Here is a 14176-nt window from a genome sequence, read left to right on the forward strand (position 1 = left end):
TTGAAAATGTGAAATTTCTGGGGTTTAGAGTTGGATGTAACAAAAAGTTAAGTGCCTCACTCCTTTTTTCTAGAATCATTCAGAGTCATTATTTCCCTTCTTGAGGTCTTAGTTATCTCCCTGGAATAACCAAAACAAAAAGACTTTGTGCTTTGAGATTATACTATCCTTATGCTAGATACTTCTGTGCTTTTTATTAAATTTGTCAATATACCTAGAATATCCTTATAGCTGCACTACCAGTGACAAATGCATTTGAGAACACTTAACCCAGTTCACTGCCTCCACTGTATATCAACCTAAATCCATTTGATCACTAGTGCTTTCACCAACCCTATGGATACTGATTCCATGGTTTGTTTATTTGTATAGCATAAGTTCATCTCCAGATCTAAAATAACATTTCCTTGATGCAATTTCATCCTGTTTCTTTCTTGGATTGTTTTTTACAAAGATGATGGTGTTCTTAGGGTCAAGTTACTCTGGAAAAACACTGAAGGACCTCCCTGCAGACTGAGTCCCAGAGGCCTGGTGGCAGGTCACAACATTTCTGTTTCCTCTACAGTGACATATCCTTACAGAAGATAGGAAGACTTGACAGTCTGACAGAAACTTAAAGTGTGAAGATGAATAAAAGATACATCACTCCTGATTGGTATATAAAAAAAGCTGTCAGTTGATGTAAGCAGTATTCTAAAAACATACAGTACCATATCAGGGCTAGAGAGTGTTAGATAGAAAAAAAGGTTGGCAGATGGACAATTTTTGATAGTCAGGTCTATGTGGATGTGAAAACCAAGCTGAGAAGGAATTTGTTAGTTCTCATCTGTTGCCTTGCTTTGCAACCCATATTTGAAAGCTTTTATTTCTCTTTCTTTGACTTCCCTCAAGGCTACATTATTAGCTAGTAGGTAGATTATCATCTAGGTGCTATGTCTAATGTGAATGGTGACAGGCAGGAAATTCTAATCAAAATATATTACTCACTGATGCTTTGCCTGTAATTCTACCACTGGAGATTTATATTGGAGGAATGTACTACAACTCAGACACTCTGGGATGGAGAAACATTCAGTGTGTTCTAATGGGGATGAATTTCCAGCCATTTGTGGACCTAGAGCATTAGGAAGTGGAGGTCAGCAAGAAATGAAGTGAGAGGGCAGGATACAGAAAGGAAACATCTGAAGTCACAAAATTTTAATATTGTCTGCTTCACACTGTTATAGAAACATTTGAGGACATTCATCTAACCTTTACCTGATGCATGAATGTACTTCAAAACATTCCCATGAGTGTTCATCCTATCTCCAGAGATAGCTTCTTTCTTAATGAAGAAGAAGTTAAATATATTATTAAGAGATTCTGAACGTTAAAAAGGTATATCTGGTGGAAATTCTGAATCTGCTTCATTGTATCTTCCTTATTATTGATGTTTGTTGTTCATAGAATTAGACTACCTCTTTATCCCTATGAGGGTTCTCTGGATGTGAAAGAGATCTTTACTAGTCCCTACCACAAATAAAGATTTTCCTCTCATTCCTTTTTGGTTTTTTTAATATTTATTTTTAGTTGTAATTTGACACAATACCTTTATTTTTTATTTATTCTTATGTGGTGCTGAGGATCAAGCCCAGGGCCTCGCATGTGCTAGGCGAGTACTCTACCACTGAGCCACAACCCAAGCCCTCCTTTTTGTTTAAAAAAATGTTTTAGGATATATTCTTGGGAAGTTCTGAACTTTGGAAAATTCAGTCTTGTAGGAATTCCAAATTTGCTTCCTTCTATCTTCCATACTATTAATGATATAGTGCTTAGAAGGCAATATCTGTACTTTTAATTTCATCAGCTACTGGGCCTTATAACAATAGCTATTTTATTTACCTTCCTTTTTGCTCAAGATAAAGTTCAAGCAACTTAGGAGAAACCTTCTTTGCAAGGGCTTTTTAGTTTTTATCCACCTACACCTGTTTCAATCCCAAGTTTTTAAACCTTGGAGGGGAGAAGACTTGAAGCCTTCTAGATTTTTTAAAAAAATCCTTCTAGCTTATAGAAAAGATATGACAATTATTATTTAGTTTATACATGAGGAAATTTAGACGTCTGAAATTTAAAGAGAGACCAAGTTAAAGTACCCAATTCTCATAGCTAATATGTGGAGTTAATATTCTAAACTAGAACTGAAACCCAAGTCTAACTCCAGAGCCTAGGCTCATAAGTAGCACATCAGACTATTAGCAGAACAGCTATCACATATTAAATGGGCATTATGAGCCAGGTACTGATATAGTTTGTATACATTAAATCAGTAATTTTAGAATATCCATGCTTTTTGAGGGCTCATTACTGTTTTCTAGAGTCCAACACAGTGCCTGGCACAAAATAGGCATTCACTAAAGTTTACATGAAATGAACAACTTTCTGCGGTAGAGATTGTTGGTCACTTTATACAAATAAAATAAAATGAAATTTAAAGAGATTATACAGCCAGAAATTGGTAAATCCCCCAATTCTGCCACCCTGTGTGTGTCTCAATGTCCGAAGGTTAAGGAATGTCAGCAAATGAAAAGGAAGGCTTCTAGTAATAAGTGTATAGAATTAAGATCCCTGCTGCTGCTGCTGCTGCTGCTTGAACTTCTAGAGAATCCTACCGATTTTTACTTTATCTTTTCACCTGTCCCAGAATATCTCCTATTGCCCAAACTTGTGGCCCAATTATTCATGGGGCACAACATATGAAAGGTAATTCTCCTGTCTTAAAGGTGGTTGCTCCAGTGCAGCCTAGCACATTTTCATATTCCATATGCATGAATTAAACAGAAATATAGAGATGATTTCTTCCCTTAAATTCCCTAAAAATTTTATCCATTTCAAACTACTTCCAGAGTGTAGTGATATTAGGGTGCAGAATGTAGTGATGCAAGTGTTGGGGATTCTAATATAAAATGTAACACTAAATAACTGCATGACCAGGTTGGGGTTGTAGCTCAGTGGTAGAGCACTTTCCTAGTATGGTTGAGGCACCAGCTCAATCTTCAACACCACATAAAAGCAAATAAATAAAAAATAAAAGTTAAATTCTTTAAAAAATAATAATTGTGTAACCTTAGACAACTTTTTATTTATCAATTAGAGAGAATATGGAATACATGCCTTATCTACTTCACAATTTATTGAAAAGATAAATGAAACAGTTGGAAAGTACCCAGAGGACAGAAATAAAATGTCCTGTATATGTATGAGATGTTACCAATTGTGGAATGACATTAGAGCACCAATTATTGAATGACATTATAGAGTACATAATCCCTATATTGCTCATTCACTCCTAGTCAATATTTAGAAAAAAAGAGAAAGGCTAACTGGGAAAGTCTTAGGATTAGACCTTATCATGTATAGTCTTAAACATAACATGAATCATTTTCCATTTCCTAAGCCTCAAATTCTTCATATGTAAAGTTAAGACTTCTTTCTAATCTAAGACTGTTATGAGACTCCTTGTAATCAAAACATGATATACACTAAGTTTCCTATATTAAGCTTTCTCCACCTTGAGCGGGGCTGCAGGTTGTCTGAACACCACAGGGACCTGGAAATGCAAAGAAAAAGTTGAATCTAAGTGGGCTAGGCTCTGTCAGCTTATCAGCTGCAAGTGGTGTTCAGCACTAAGTGAATTGCACTTAATGAATTAAAGATGAAAGAGACAGCAGGAAGCATGAATGCAGGAGAACCTTTCATTTCAAATTTTAAGGGCTCATTTTATGACTATTTGGGATCTGCAGATCAGAATTTTTCCACTCTTCCCTTAATTGTTTACTTGAAACAGCATGTTCTGTTTGAAATGATGGGAGCATTGGGAATGGACAGGGAAACCAGACTAAGACTTCAAATTGGTAAACAAAGCCTGCTGTATCTTAGCCAGTGAGTCTCCTTCAGGCATAGGGACAGTGAGGGAGGTACACAGTGAGTAAGTTTCAGTTTTACTATGGATCTAAGTGTCAGATTACAGATTTTACATGACTAATAGCCAGTTCCTTACTGATTTTTTAATTATGTACTCAGGCAAGTTATAGAATCTATGGGTTTGAAAGAATTAGATAATCTTTATGATGCCTTCTTCTTATTTGATTCTTGGAAAGTTATTTGTGTCTCAATTTACGTGATGTGGCCATAGCATTCCTTAGAATATCTGAAGCTCAAGTGTGAGAAGTATAGCTGCTCTAGATGGTTATATGATCCCAGATCAAAGCTCCTCCTTCAATAGGTTATGAGAAATAACTTGAAATTAAAACAATGTAAGGTCATAAAGCTTTCTTATAAGTAATAGGGTATTGCAAGTCTGTTTTAGCTTTCGGATACTATGACAAAAATACATTTTGTTGAGATAATAAACTTAAAAGATGAAAGGTTTATTCTGGCTCATAATTTTGGAAGTTTCAGTTCATCATTGGCCCCAGTGCTTTTAGGCCTCTGACAAAGCAGTATATCATGATAGAAAGCACCATCTGGAGCAACTTGCTTACCTCATGGAAGCCAGGACACAAAAAGAAAAAAGTCCCAGTATCCCCCTCGAGGGCTCATCCCCAATGACCTAAGACTTCTTACTAGGCCCCACCTCTTAAAGTTTTCCACCACCTTGCAATAACACCATATTCTATTGGACCAAGCCTCTAAAAGCACATGACCCTTTCAGGTACATTCTAGAGCCAAATTATAGAAAGCCATTCTGCAAACATGGTTTCCAGGAACTCCAAAATGAAGTAGTTTTGTGTCCAGGGAAGCTATTAACCATGGCTTTGAGCCAAACTGAATGCATAACACCAAAATGGTATGCAATAGTTGACTAAACTCATTTGTTGTTGCTGCTGTTTTGTAGTTGAGACACATACATACTTATTAAGTAAAAGCTTAAATATATGTAGTTTTGTGTTGGATCTGATCCAAGCTCACCAATCCAGTCCTTACACCTGTGCATTTGAGGTTCCAACTATTTCTCTCCTTTTTCTCTTCAAGACTAGATCCTCTAGACGTGACAGACTTTGTTCTAACATCCTCTGGAGACAATCCAGTAGTGAAAGGTCACTGACCTCTAAAAGGAGATAAATTTCCAAAATGATAAGGCAGGATAAAATTTTGAGGAATTAAACAATTGCAGTTGACAATAGTGCTATTGTATGATTTGCATTTCAGCTAATGCTTATAATTTTAGCAAGTGTTTCACCAGTGCTACATAATTAGGAAAATTAAATGCCATGTCACCTTGAATACATAATTCTGTAAAGAAACAAGAGACCTCCACAAAATTCTGGAACTTTGGAAGGTACAAGGAAAGGGCAGAAAGCATGGATGGGAAGGAAAAGTTACAGTCACACCCTTCCAATCAAAAGGATAATTTATTAGAAGTTCACAATCTCTTATCCCAATTCTGATATCCAAAAGCTCTGTAAACTGGAGGTTATTTTTTCATTAATTTGGTGCCAAATCTCATTTGGAAGCAAAACTTGACCTGAATTGACATGAATTTAGTCTTTATCCCTTTTAGTATGAATATTCAGACGTTTGTTTTTTTTCCTGCAGGAATGTTAATAGCTTGATTATGGGATGTTTCCCCAGACACTGCAGGAAGTGTTATATAATAAACAGTAATACTGTGTGTTACCTAAAATCTGAAAAAAATTGAATTCTGAAACACAGATAACAGATGATGGACCTAGAATAATGATAACTTAACATTTATGGAGTACTTGCCATCTGCATGATGCTGTGCTAATTTCTTTTCATTTTGTTTAATCATCACAAACACTAGGAGGTAGATATTATGAGCACTTTCATTTTAAAGTTTAGAAACTAGTTCTCAGAGAGGTTAAATAGCTTACACCGAGTTACACAGCTTTTAGTCAGGCCAGGATTTGGACCCATACCCATTCAACTTTAAAATCTGGATGCTTAACTCTTGCATTCTATTGGCTGGGAGAATTAAGCAGTTGTGAAGGACATTGTGGCTCTTTGTGGGCTTCATACAGAAGGAGAATAGGATACCACACATTATATGTTGCTTGAGGACCAATATCTTATCTCCAAATATGCCCCTGTCTCATTCCTATTCTCTGAGTCACTACTAATATGTCTTTAATCCTTGAAACACAGTGTTTTTCACAGGGACCCTCTCCCTCAGAAATCACATAACTAGCTTGTTAAAGGACAGATTCCTGGGATCTACTCAGACCTAATAAATCAGACTTGATAGATTTGGGGACTGAGTTGATTTTACATACATTAGAGATTGAATAAAAAGTGAATGCCCTGAGAAAAGTCAATCATTATCCCTTATTAACTAATATCTTACTATCTGATCTTTGGTTAATACCTAGCTGGAATGGCAGGAATGAACTCATGGATGGGAATGTGGGAAGTCGAAGATGTCTGAAAAGTAGATCAGGAAACTAAAATGGTGAGATACGCAAAGAAAAAAAAAGAAGGGTAGGACAGTATGTGTCCCTATTTTGGCAATATGTGATAAGGGCAAATCCTCACAACCTGAATTAGAATAATTTTAGAAGCAAACCTCTCATTTTTTGTAACCCAGAGAACCTATCTATTATCACATTGATATAGCAACTCTGGTACAGAAAAGATAGTTATCTTAATTAGATAAAAAGGAAACTGAGAACCAAATGAGTTCTTCAAAGACATCAATTGATTAACACTAGTTTTTGGGCCAGAGTTTCTGGAGGCCAGAGCCTCCAATCTTATGCTATTTCAGTCTTCAATTATTTTTTTCCATTGATCTAGAGAGGAGAAGGCATCAAATAAAACCTAGAGAAACAGGTCTCAAATTTTGAAAAATTCAATGATACACATTTTTTTAACCCACTAGGTAATTTAAACACGTTTAAATAGTATGCTACAAAAAGTATTACGCAGCACTAAAAAATGACAAAATCATGGAATTTGCAGGGAAATGGATGGCACTAGAGCAGATTATGCTAAGTGAAGCTAGCCAATCCCTAAAAAACAAATGCCAAATGTCTTCTTTGATGTAATGAGAGCATCTAAGAACAGAGCAGGGAGGAAGAGCAGGAGGAAAAGATTAACATTAAACAGAGACATGAGGTGGGAAGGAACGGGAGAGAGAAGGGAAATTGCATGGAAATGGAAGGAGACCCTCATTGTTACACAAAATTACATATAAGAGGTTGTGAGGGGAAAGGGGGGAAAAAACAAGGGAGAGAATCGAATACCAGCAGATGGGGTAGAGAGAGAAGAGGGGAGAAATGAATGACAGTAGAGGGGGTAGAGATAGAAGAGGGGAGGGGAGGGGAGGGGAGGGGGGATAGTAGGGGATAGGAAAGGTAGCAGAATACAACAGTCACTAATATGGCATTATGTAAAAACGTGGATGTGTAACCGATATGATTCTGCAATTTGTATTTGGGGTAAAAATGGGAGTTCATAACCCACGTGAATCAAATGTATGAAAGATGATATGTCATGAGCTTTGTAATGTTTTGAACAACCAATAAAATAAAATACCAGCAAAAAAAAAAAAAAGAGCAAAGAGGGGAACTGAAATGCACAACTGATATATCACATATTTGGGGATTGTTTTTTAACTTTTATTGGATATTTTATTCTTGTTATCAAGGAATGCTGAACATTTTGATTTTTATACTTTTATGAATATTTAGTTCTTGTTTGCTAGTTTCTCAATCTTACCTATTCATTTTTGCCTATATGTCTTAATCATTTCCATAGCAACAAAATGTGATCTCAGACAGGATCAAAATAACCAGAAAAAAATAGGTGAAGTCCAACAAGTGATTATTCCAATTCAGACTAAGTGCTGTCTATAGCAGTTCTTCTTAGACTTCAGTGTACATTCTAATCACTTTGGAACTCTTGTTAAAGTGTAAAACCTGATTCAGTAGGTTTTGGATGGGACCTGAGATTCTGTACTTCTAATAACCTTTCTGGTAATGCTGAGACTGCTTGTTCCCAGATCACATTTTGAGTAGCCAGGAACATGAACTATCAAGCAGCATATGCAAATGAGCACATTTGTGGTCCTGGAGGAAGCAGTGTTTTGGACAGCAGCCCTGATGAGCATGCCAGATCTGATATTAACTAACTGGGTGACCTTGAGCAAACATGTTTGCTTCTCTGAGTCTGTTTTCTCATCTGTGAAATTATAAATTTGGCCTGGATGATCTCTAAGATCACTTTGGATTGTAAAATTCTTTGACTCTCTGGTAAAAAAATAAGACACATTAGAACCAAGGCTTAATGTGAGGGCAAATTGACCCTCTATCCCAAGGAAAGGGAGGGAAGAGAAAAACTGTCATGACTGTTGTATATATCTTCTTAATTCCAAATTGTATATGTGTTCTAAGGTAATATATTTCTTCTTAATGCAGAAATTGGCATTCCCCATGAAGAAGAGACAACATTGAGTAACAGATAATTTTTGGCATCTTTCCAACTCAGCCTCCCCTAGTGACTTTTCATAGTTAACATCTTGGGATACTTCCTCCTGATACTGCCTCTTGGATCACAGAGCAAATCCATTGCATGTCCATTGATCTCCAGTACTGGTACTTGAGATTATACTCAGTGTCACCTGATTCCAGGAGATATAATGGAGAAGTGCACAGAATCACCACCTACCTTGCAGGTAGAGCCTTCCTTTCTTCAGGGGGAGAATCTGATTCTGCAACCACAAATGCAGCATCTGACTGAGGAGAACCCTGCTCTGAGAGGCCAACTCATGCCTCCTCTGACTACCCCAATGATGTCTGTACCGTACTCACTTGAGAATCTCACCCAGTTTCATGGTGATCCTGCCAGTGTCTCAGGGTTTCTTGCTCAGGTAACTACATACTTAACAGCTTTCAAGATTCCCAATTCTGTTAATGGTACCCAGAACAAGCTCGTTTTTGACTACCTATCCCAACAAATGGAAAGTTGTGGGGTCACATCCGGATCTGATCAGAGTACTATATTAAAGCAACATGAGAGCTTTGTTCATGACTTCCAGCAGTCATTTGATGAACCCATGAAACAAGAAATGAACCCTTTGATGAATACTAAGGTTGACAAAGGAGACACCCCTTCTCAAAATGTGACTTGTACTGAAACAAATCTGAGTGATCAGTTCCAAGAGGGACTAGTTGAGCCCATCCAGGATAAAGAGAGTGTTGCAGATATGATGGGCAACCTCCCTGACCTGATCATTCAGTGCATTCAGTTGGATAAGAAACATAATGACAGGCCAGAGCTCCTACAATCAGAGACTCAGCTCCCAACGTTGGCTTCCCTCACCCACCATCAATCTCTCTCCAGTACCACAGGCCTACCATCTAGGGAAGAGTCTTCACAACTTCGGGGAGGCCAGTTACCTCTTACCCCAGCCAAAAGAGCCCGCCAACAAGAAACTCATTTGTGCCTCTACTGCAACCAGGCTGATCACTTCACAAGAGATTGCCTTGCCAAACGCTCTCGATCCCCAGCAAGTACAAACAATCCAGATCACCAGTAAGAAAAGCCCAGGAGGGTCAAAATGACCAACTTATATCCTTCTCACCCACAGCCTTACTGATTTATATCCTGCACTAACTCTATACTACAGATGGAGAACTGCAATGCCACTTTACAGATAGCCATGAACCCTTTTGCTTCTGGAAATGTAATCAACCAGATCATGTTCATTTGGAAGTAACTCCTTACCAAACCTTATCTAACAATGAGGAAAACAATTCACAGGCACTTCTATAGTTTGGATCAATTCCTCCAAGAGTACTGTAAGTCTGCAGGTAAAACACTGCCCATCCTGAGCCAAAAAAAAAAACCTGGAAGTGTTGGGAATCTCATCTCCACCAATGGATGAGATATAGGTTGAGTTTATTGGCCTAGTCCATTTCTTGTGTGCTTATGACTGAGTCCAAGCCTTTTACCCTGGCCCTCATTGATCTATATCCTAGTTTCCTGTTGGTTTAGGTCCTCTGCCTAAAATCTTAGTTGCATTACCATAACTTGCCAATATTCTCCTCCTAGAAAGCGGATCCTGCTCCACATATAGATTGGGGTATAGCTTCAACACAAACCAAACTTCCTGGAACCACAGCTTTGTCACCTTATGTAATTAGTTTCCATCCAAAGTCCCCTATTTGCCCAAAAAACTGAACCTGTTGCCTACTGACAAATCATATTTTATGGCCATTTGAATATTGCTTGGAATTATTGGTCTCTTCTATGGGCTAACCCTTCTGGCAGGTACATTCTAATAGCCATGCCCTAACAATCCCAGGATTCTCCCTCTTCCCTAATGATCATAGATTGAGGTTCCAGAATATCTTACCGATAAGCAAAAATGATTTAGGATAATGACCTCTGAAAGATATTTAATGAGACCTAAAAAGTTCTCCTACATAGTTACTATAACTGCAGTGTTATTTCTGCTTTGGACAGAGAACCTGGCCAAAATAATCTCCCTAAGGACTAAGAGTCAGGCTCTGCAGTAATTCCTGACTCTAAGGACCTCAATTTGGTCATTATCTAGGATCACTGTCCAGCACTATAGGTCTCTACCCTTACAGACCGCTCGCTTCTGGGGTTACTTATCTAATTGAGGATCATGAAAAACAATGAATGGAAGACAAGTTTCTGAACCATCCCATCTGAAAAATCCCAGTATACATGCATTAACACGATCTGTACACAAAACTCAAGAAGTGATAAGCTTGATTGCTTGTGTTCTACTCTTGGCACATACCAACTCTGTATATAGATAGACGATGCTTCTGAGCTAAAGTAATGCTGTGCTGGAAAGGCATAACTCCATAAAATGTTAAGAGTATTCAGTGATGATCAGTTTATGCTTGTAAATTATAGGCCTTTGGTCACGGCTTCTTAGTGCCATGTATGTCATCATAATGGGTCTCATGAAATCACTAATTACATGTTCTTAGAAACCATCAAGATCTTCTCAGAACATGAAGTGCCGTTATATTTCGGCCTTGTCCTGGAGAGTTAGTCTAACTTTTCAGTGTTCAAACCCAACTAGGGTTACTAATCTCATCTGGTAGAACAACAAAGAGATCTTTCCACCCATTGGTGCGTCACCAACCACTGTGCTAACAATTATTTGCATTTTCAAAGGGTTTCCTTTATCCATAGTTTTCTATACATGCACATTACTCCATTAACTCCCTCAATAAGGAAACCTGAATGCACATATTTCAATAACACCAAGCAATTCCCACTGCAGTAATGAGATAGTATGAGATCCTCCAACAGGTAGGTCTATTTGAACTTTGAGTGACTCTGAAATACCTTGGAAGTATCCTGACATATTACCACTAATTTGATAATAAAGGACTAACCCAATGGCCTCTAGTCAGTTACTTTACTGACCTCAATATAGTCCTGAAATATCAATACGATCATTCGGTTGATTTCATCATCAGTCTTTCCTTATCTTAGGGCCACAATTTTTACTCTCCCTTTGTGACAACATTATCTTCTTTTCCAAGAAATCTTCAGAATTCATAACCTCTTAGAAAAGATGATCAATCCAAAGCTGTAACTGCAGGATTAGAGCTTTTGGAGGTCCCTTGTTGAGGCATTCCAAGTCAAGGACATTTTGTACACTATGTAGTTTTATCCAGTAGCCAGGCTGAGCATACTAATGGGAATCTGTGATCATGCTTTTCTGCCTACTAGCTACTAACAATTCTACCACTTCAAAATTTATTATAGTGACAACATCTACTTTATATCATCAAATTCAACAATAATTATTCATTACTTAGCATAAAGATAGTCACAAAGGGGTGTCCTCAGAACTTATAGCTAAATGAATTGCTCTGAGAATGAAACTAATTCGAATCCACAGAGAACAGATGCAGTCTGTAACTTCAAAGGCTTGGAGAACCCCTATGTCCAATAAAGGATGTAGTTTTAGAGAGACAGATCTGCTACATGATTGATACCGCCCAGCAAGATAGGATCTAATTATTTTGTAAGACTGAATAAGATATTGTTAACAAAAGAATGGTCTACTTGGAGTCTGAAAAAGAAGGCAATGAGAAAAAATATAATCACTCATCTCCCTAGCCTCAAAGATTATTGACCAGCACACCATTTGGAAGGTCCACCCTGACAGTATTGTTAAGCCACCAGGCCATTCCAATTTGGCCTTAGCCATTAAGATGGTCACTTGAATACATTTGCTCTGAGTTGATGGTCTTCAAGTAATCAGATTGTAATTGCTTTTCTGTATAAACTTTGTTATGGAGAGAACATTTCCTAACCAACTGACATAAGTGTTCTAGCCTATTTGGCAGTTAATTCTCATTGTAAGTGAATAAATTGGTGTTTGGCTTACTCATCAGTTTCTTGTGGGTTTTAATAGCATCAATCCTTTGTATTCTAATCAACTCTGAGCACACTGAAACAGGTTCTCACTATGCACCACAGTGTGAATCATAGTGAGTGCACTCAAGATTGGCCTCCTTAGGAAACTTGTCTCAACATTAGACAGCTTTCCTCTTTATTTCTCTCATTTATCTATAGCTATAATAAGATTTTGAAATACCTATGATTTAAGTTCCTTCACTTTCCTCTACTCATACCCAGAAGCATGGTACCTACCATAAAACATTGTCATTCACAACACTACATAGTTCAGTACAACTGTCATATTATACTGTCATGGATGCAGACATAACATATAACTGTAGACATGAACCATCAGAGAGCACCATTAGAGAGAGGTAACTATATGATTGTCCTTACTCCTACTATCTCCATTTTGTCCAGATGACAACACATAGAACTCATATTGTCACTGCCCTCATTTCTATCCATGATGATAGATACAATAAGTAGCACCTTTACTGAATTCTGGAATATCGTCTCCACCAAGAAACATTTTACCTATCACAATAATCATCTCTGAAGCAAAATAAAACATTTAAGACATACAGAATTTCTTTCAGCGTCTTGGCAAAATTTAATACCACGTGTCCTTGGGAAGGCTTCAGGAGGTTATATTACATCTGTAAAGCCCTCTACACTGATGGCTTTTTCAATATTTTGTTATGAAGCTTTAGGTTACACTTGGTCAAGAGAGTTTTAAAAAATCTGTCCATGGAATATAGTGATATAGAGCTTCAATGTTATCATAAGCCAAGAGACACTGTCCATGTTTCAAAAAAAATTTCCAGAAGTGAGCTACACCACTTAGTAGAGTTAATAGAACTATTATAGTGAATGTGTCTCAGTCTCTAAGCCACAATGTCTTGTCATTGATCATGATGATGGCATTGAGCAATCATGTATTAAATTACTGGTAGTACTTCCTGGTGGTGGCTTTGATTCTTGAGTCTGTTTGAACTTGATTCCCACTCATTGATTTCCTCTTGGGTATAAAATTTAGCTTTGTGGATATCTAGGAAAAGGGAACTAATACTATGTGAATGACTATTTTATAGCAGGCATTGTGCTGAGTGCTTTAATTTTAATACTGCTTATTTAAATTCAATATTAATGAAAGATGGGCTGGGGTTGTGGCTCAGTGGTAGAGCACTTGCCTGGCATGCGTGAGGCCCTGGGTTCAATCCTCAGCACCAGATAAAAATAAAAATAAAATACAGGTATTTTTAAAAAAGAAGCTGTGTCTTCAAAAATATTACATATCCATTTCTAGCAATTAATGCTTACTATAATCATTTGAGTTAGGTGCTATAGATTCAATTTAAAAATGATAAAATGAAGGGTCAGAGCAGTTAATTTATCCACCCCAGTCATGCAGCTAGTGTCTGAGCTAAAATCTGAAAGCATATCTTTCTGATGCCAGAGGCTTGTGATTGCTGATAAAAAAGGGACATTCTCTAATTCATACCCTTCCTGATTACCAAACTTAATTTTACTTCCCATACCACTCCAAAGAGAGAAACAACTCTAACTGGTGGTCATATAGCCAATGGTTGAAAGTCACATTCTAGACAGCCGTCTATAAAAGAAGCATAGAACAAATTGGTGCTTTCTAGGACTCTGACATTTCATTTGTTTCTAATAGGCTGGAGAAAATTGACACATCAAAAAAATACACTTTATAAGCCTTATCCAATAGGATAGGCACTTGTTTGCCGAGTCAGGATTTTAACAAAAGTTTTATTTT

The 14176-nt window shown here is 37.4% G+C and overlaps 1 protein-coding gene across 1 annotated transcript; it reads left to right on the forward strand.

The window, feature by feature from the left end:
• The first annotated feature begins 8619 nt into the window (after positions 1-8619).
• Positions 8620-9896, forward strand: Rtl4 (retrotransposon Gag like 4). The gene has a single exon (XM_027931658.2). It carries the CDS (start codon positions 8633-8635, stop codon positions 9530-9532), a length of 900 nt encoding a protein of 299 aa, XP_027787459.1. The 5' UTR covers positions 8620-8632; the 3' UTR covers positions 9533-9896.
• The last annotated feature ends 4280 nt before the right edge of the window (positions 9897-14176 follow it).

The sequence above is a fragment of the Marmota flaviventris genome, chromosome X, assembly GCF_047511675.1.
Source record: "Marmota flaviventris isolate mMarFla1 chromosome X, mMarFla1.hap1, whole genome shotgun sequence".
Classification (NCBI taxonomy): Eukaryota; Metazoa; Chordata; class Mammalia; order Rodentia; family Sciuridae; genus Marmota; species Marmota flaviventris.

What these genes read in the sequence shown, in the direction of transcription:
- Rtl4 (XM_027931658.2), top strand. Translation starts at nt 8,633, where the DNA reads ATGGAGAAGTGCACAGAATCACCACCTACCTTGCAGGTAGAGCCTTCC.